The 6,000-nt window shown below is 58.6% G+C and overlaps 1 protein-coding gene across 7 annotated transcripts in view; it reads right to left on the bottom strand.

The window, feature by feature from the left end:
- Positions 1–262: 262 nt before the first annotated feature.
- The window catches only part of POU2F2 (POU class 2 homeobox 2), a 62,944-nt gene continuing 57,206 nt past the window's right edge, over positions 263–6,000 (bottom strand). For 3 of the 7 annotated variants that reach the window (XM_075916040.2, XM_075916034.2, XM_089772314.1), the window contains one exon: positions 263–5,458. In XM_075916040.2, the coding sequence (XP_075772155.1) occupies positions 5,121–5,458 (338 nt within the window). In that variant the 3' untranslated portion in view covers positions 263–5,120. The remainder of the gene's footprint in view (positions 5,459–6,000) is intronic. The other 4 variants (XM_075916037.2, XM_075916036.2, XM_075916039.2 and 1 more) reach the window with 4 other exon arrangements.

The raw sequence follows: 6,000 nt of genomic DNA, 5'->3' as shown, positions 1-6,000 counted from the left end.
GAAGTCCCAGTTCTCAGAGAACCGACAGTCATTCCCAGACACAAAGAGGAAGTCCCGCCCTGTGAATAACGGGAAGTCCAACCCTGATGCAAAGAAGCGTTACCCTGTATGGAAAAAGAAGGGCCGCCCCGCTGCCCGTGTTCCCCGCCATGGCCAGTGGGACGTTCTTGCCCTGCCCCCGCCCCCCAGGTTTAGGCGCCCTTGGCCCCCCCCCCCCCAACAAATGCCGGTGCCCCCGAGTGATTTTCTCCTGCCCCCCCTTTGGCGCAAGCCCCTTGGACACCACCTCCAGCTTCCGGCCCTGCAGCCCCCGTGGCCATGGCAGGTTTGCAGCCATGAGAACTGAGGCCAGCCCACCCCGCGGGAAGGCTCCTGCCCCCCTGCAGCCAAGGGGCTCCGAGCAGCTTGGGAGCGTTCTCCGGCCTCCGTCCCGGGGTGGCAAGGGTGGCCCTGGGCCCTCGGAGGGCTGGCTGCTCCCTGGAGCCTCCCGCGGGCCCTGCGCTCAGCTGGGAGCGCTCAGAACTGCTCCGAGCACCACGCGGGACGGAGAGTGCCACGCGCCAGCCAGTGCTGTCAGCCCACGGCTAGGACCCACAGGTCGCCGCAGAGAGCTCAGGAGCCAAGCGTGGCCCGGAGCAGCCGGAGGGACGCCTCCCCACTGCCAACTGACCCCTTTCCGCAGTGCCAAGAGCCACTAGAATGCCCACCACCACCCAGAACAGCCGGCGTGGCCGGCGGCCTCCGGGAACAGAGCCAGCAGTGCAGAGGAATGGGCGGCAGCGGGCCTGGCCCAGGGACTCCACGGCCGCGTAGCTCACCGAGTGCCCGAGTCCCCTGGAGCAGCTGCGGCCGGCCCCGTGCCCGGGACGTGGACCACCACGGAGCAAGCCACAATTCTCCGGTGTCGGAGCCATCTGGGCCAGCAAACACTCCAGTGCCCAGCTCTGGCATGAAAGCGGCACCGAGGCCAGCGGCCCCTGTTCCCTTCTCATCACACCGCACAAGGGAGCGAGCTGGAGGGGAGAGCTGTACTCCGGGGGGGGTTGGCACCACCAATACAGATGCTCTCCCCCCCCCCCCCCCCCCCGCACTGGCTGACAGGCTCCCGATCCCCCTCAACTCGTCTTTGGTTGCGAGAGTGTTTTTCATTCCAGACGTTTTGGTAGAAATGACGACAGTGAAACCCAGAGAAGCCCCAGAACAGAAGAGAAAAGCCAGGCCGAGGGTCTGGTACATTGGTATTATTCATTTGTCAAGTCACTTCTAAGTCCCACAGTTACAAATAAATTAACAAGACAGGCTCAGACCCTGGAAGATTACAACTTAAAACGTTTAAACACTAGGAACTGACTACCTTTGGCAAAGTTATCCATCGCGATCTCCCTCCTGGGTCAGCCACTCGGCAGGGCGGCTCCGGCAGGGCTGGGACGCTGGTACTGCCCTCTCGGAGCGGCTCGCAGTGGCCGGCACTCCCCCCGATGCAACTGGGCTCGGACAGCGAAGCACCGTCGGCCAGAGGGTTCCCAGCTGAGTCTGGGTGGGGGTTGGTCTGGTGCCCCGCGGGGCCGAGCCCGGAGGAGCTGCCAAACTCCTGCCCCCGCCCCGCCCCGCCCCGCGACGAAAAGGGAAACCCACGAAGGAAAGGAAATGAGAGTCGCTCCGGGGGCTCCGCAGGACCGTGGGGAGGTGGCCACTCACCCGCCCCGTCCGGCACGCACCCTTGTCAAGCGTTTCTATTTGGTTTCTCTTTAAAGTAGATGAGGTATATGGCAGACTATCTCCAGGGAACCGCGCGGTGGGCGCCGCGGCACCGAGGGAGGAGGCGCCCCCCAGCCCAGCCCTCAATATTTGGTTTCACAGCTGTAGTTTAAAGCTTGTTTGGATTCTTATTCCGAACCCCTCTGGGGGGGGCACGGAGGCATTTCAGAGGTTCATCGTGTGCACCCGTCTCTGGCCCCGCCGAGGCTGTCAGCGAACCGCCGGGAGCCAGCCACGCCTTGCAGAGAGACGGGAGCAGAGCGGGGCCCTGGCTCCCCGCCCCTGCCCCCGTGAAATGCACCCCGCGGCCCGGGCTAGCCACGGACACACGCCCAGACCCCAGAGAGATCCGTGCCCCGCTGACAGCCATCCGCCGCCCCCTCCCACGCCTCTTCCCCGCTAGTTCGGGCCTCTGCCCGTGGTGCCGTGCGCCCAGCGCTCCCTGTTCCGCTCCTGGAGATAGGGGCATTTTTGGTCTAAAATCCTTTTTTTTTTTTAACAATTTTTGGTTTTTTGGCTTTTTTTTGTCGTCTCAAACTTTTTGCGTTTGGTTTTTTTTTGTTTGTTTGTTTTTTGGTTTTTTTCATTTTTGTCATTTTTCTATATACAGTAAGAAGCGATAAAGCAGAACATAGAATTTCTCTCTCTAAAAAAAAGGAAGAATTCCCGCGCCCTCTCCCCCCACCCCCAAAACCAAAACCCTTCCCAAAAGAAAGAAGAGAGTTCACTAAAACAGTTACATTCCACCTAGAAAACGTGTTCAGGCAGCGCGTGCGGGAGAGCCCCCTCTCTGCCGTGGAGAGAACCACCATTCCTCCGCCCGGCTCTCTTCCCCACGCACCTAACAGGGTGAAAAACCGGCGCTTTCACGTCTGGGTCTTTTGTTTGGTTCTTGGGGGTTTTTGGTATTTTTTGGGTTTAAAACTAGGTGTTTCGGTCAGTTTCTTTGTAAAGCAAAGTTTCACAGTATGTTTAGTTTGCGTTGTCTCAAACCCACCTGAACTCTAAGAACACAGCTAAAAGCAGGAGCTAAAATGAGGTCAAGATTCTTCTTTGTTTTTCCTTTAAAGAAAGGTTTGTTTGTTTTCAGTGTGTTTTTTTTTAAACTTTTCCGTTCTGTTCGTTAGTTGCCGGATGGCGTTTTCTCATGGCTAACTTCCTTCTCTGAAAGGAGCAAGACTTTGGTTCGCAGGCGTTGAAAAAACAAAACAAAAGGATCACGCACAGAAATTCATCCAACTAAAAAAGAAACAAAACCAACCAAAGGAAAAGTTGTCTTTGTGTTTAAAAACAAACAGACGATCGATCGGCGTTTCGAGAAGCCGTTTTTAAAGCTTTTCAGGCCGTGGGGAAGGGCGCTCGGAGCTCTCCGTCAGCCCTGCCCCAATCTGGCGGGTGATTTGGTTTATTTTGAACTGGTTTTTTTTGTCCCTTTGTCACATAAACCAGGGCTTCTCAACGCACAGTCCATGAGGTATTTTTTTCAAGACAGAGAAAGAGCGTTAGGCCATCAAAAAAGTCAACACGCCCCTTTAGTTCCATGTGTTAAAATCCTTTCTTCTTCAATATTTGAGTTTTCTTAGATCACTTTGTTACGAATTTTTTTGGTTCAAAGTTTCCCATCACATCCCGAGTCTTTGCAGTGAGAGCAAAAGTCTTCATGCCAATGGTTTCCTGTACACAGATCCAGCGATTTTTTGGTTTCTTTTGGAAAATGTAAAGAAAGCTGAAATTCCCGTTTTTCTTTGTTTGTCTTTTTGTCAGGCACTGGAATATGATCTTTTTTCAGAACATAGATATAAAAATAAAAACAACCCATTATATGTCCTTCCCCTACTTCAGAAAACAACCCCAGAGATACCCGCGCTGAACGGAAAACGGAAAAAACGGAATGGAAAAGACTGCTTGGGGCGGCCTGCCTGGGAGGGGTCGAGGCTCGGGTTGGTTCTGAGACGAGGCCCCAGGCGAGCAAAGCGGCGGGCCCGTGGGCCGCTCGCAGCTCTTTGAGTAGCCCCGCTGACGGCCGGAGCGGCGCAAAGGCTGGGAGCCAGCGTCTGCATGAAGACCGTGCGGCAGTTTAAGCCGAGGGCAAGTCGCTAAAGTGAGAGAGAGCGCGCCCCACGGGCTAACCCCTCGCACTGCCAGTCCCTGGCGCTCACTTCCTGCTGGAACTGCGCTCTTGGTTTGCCTTGCTCCGCTAGGCGGAAGATTTTCCTCCCGTGAAAATGCTCAGATGCTGTTTTCACGTCTCCTCCCCCGCTTGCTTCTAAGAAGCTCCTGAGCTCTTGTGCTAGCTGGCCGTCCCCCAGCCGGCGGCTTTCCCGGGCTCCCTGGCAGGCTGGGAAAAGCAGAGCGAGGCGGCTGGGTTAAACTGGGGCACCAGGTCCTCATGCAGAGCTGGCTCTGAGCGGTCCGGCAGGCAGAGCCGAAGCCCTTTCGGAAGCGTCTTCCCAGGCGCTGCGGAAAAGCCACCTCCACGCCCGCTTAGTTCTTTACAAAAATAAAAGCAAATTGAAAAAATAGAGATTTATCAAATCGAAAGCAAAAGCGAGTTCGTTGGGAGCGTGACTCTGCCGTGAAAAGTCTCCCGCCCGCCCCCTGCGAGCCCCCTTCCCGCATGGCAAATAAAAATTGATTACTAATAAATAAAAGGTTTCAAAAGACATTCGACCGGACACAGAGGTTAGAAAAGTTTGTAAAAAGCCTTTGGGCGAAGCTAGGGACTGGTCATGGGTTGGGGTTTTTTGGTGTGAGATTTTTTTTTCTTATTATTTCCCCTATTCTTCCTGTGCAATTAAAAAAAACACCTATTTTTCCTTACGTCTCCCCCACAAAAATGTCCAAGAAACACTCCGAGAAAAATCAAAAAGAAATTCCAAAAACCAACCCCGCTGGCGGAAGAGCAACTCGCGTCACCCGGCCGGCCAGCCCCCCGCTGTCAGCGAACGGTGAAAACAAAAAAGCGAGATTGCCGTTAAATCTCGAGATTGCAAAGGAAAGAAAAAACCACAATCCAAGCTGGGTTCTTTGCATTCTGCTTTGGGCCCCTTCAGGGTCACGGGCCCACGATTTTCCCCGAGCTGGAGGGTCAGTGGTTTTCCCCTGGCTTCCTCGAGGAAGTGCTCCAGCGCGGGAAAAGCAGTGGTTCCCACGACAGGCCGCTTCCGGGACACGGGAGATGCAGAGCACGGCCGTGGATCGCCGGGGAGCCGGCCGTGGTTCCTCCGCCCCTCGCCCGTGGTTTGGCTGCTTTGGGTTATTTTTGGTTGATTTCTTCGTTTGGCTGCTGCTGACAGTTTGGTTTTGCTTTCACGCGTCTCTTGCCGCCTGCGCGGCCGTGGCGGGCTGCACCCCGCCGCCCCTCACTCCGTCGCAGCGTCGGGCTCGGAGGCGGCTGGCCCGGCGTGGCCCGGGGGCGGCCCGGCCGCCTCGCTGGAGGAGCTGCAGGAGGAGCAGGAGGAGGAGGAGGAGGAGGAGGAGGCGAGGCTGGGGGACTTGCTGGACAGGGAGGCGGCCACGGCGGCCGAGACCAGCCCCACGCCCCCGGGGGTGGCGCCCAGCAGCGGCAGCCCGGCGTGGTTGAGGAACAGCGGCGAGGTGACGATGCTGTGGGTGCCTGCCGCGCCGGCCGCGGTGCCCAGGACCAAGTTACCGCTGGCGTCAAGGCTGGTGATGGGCAGCGTTCCACCAGTGGCCAGCGCTGCGGAGAGACGGCGCGTGAGCCAGAGGCCCCGCCCCTCGAGGGGATAGGCCCCGCCCCTGCCTGGGGCCAGATGGGGGCCGGCGCCACCTGGAGGGGACAGGCCCTGCGCCCCGTTTCCCCCCTACCCCCCAAATGGCTGCCCTCCCTTCCCTGGGTCAGACCCCCTGGAGGGGACAGGCCCTGCGCCCCGTTTCCCCCCTACCCCCCAAATGGCTGCCCTCCCTTCCCTGGGTCAGACCCCCTGGAGGGGACAGGCCCTGCGCCCCGTTCCTCCCCTGCCCCCCAAGCGGCTGCCCTCCCTTCCCTGGGTCAGCCCCCCTGGAGGGGACAGACCCTGCGCCCCGTTCCTCCCCTGCCCCCCAAGCGGCCGCCCTCCCTTCCCTGGGTCAGCCCCCCTGGAGGGGACAGGCCCTGCGCCCCGTTCCTACCCTGCCCCGTAAGCGGCCGCCCTCCCTTCCCTGGGTCAGCCCCCCTGGAAGGGACAGGCCCTGCGCCCCGTTCCTCCCCTGCCCCCCAAGCGGCCGCCCTCCCTTCCCCGG

Source organism: Pelodiscus sinensis, chromosome 22 (genome assembly GCF_052426305.1).
Source record: "Pelodiscus sinensis isolate ZL-2025 chromosome 22, ASM5242630v1, whole genome shotgun sequence".
NCBI lineage: Eukaryota > Metazoa > Chordata > Testudines > Trionychidae > Pelodiscus > Pelodiscus sinensis.
This window is presented reverse-complemented; position numbering and strand designations above follow the sequence as displayed.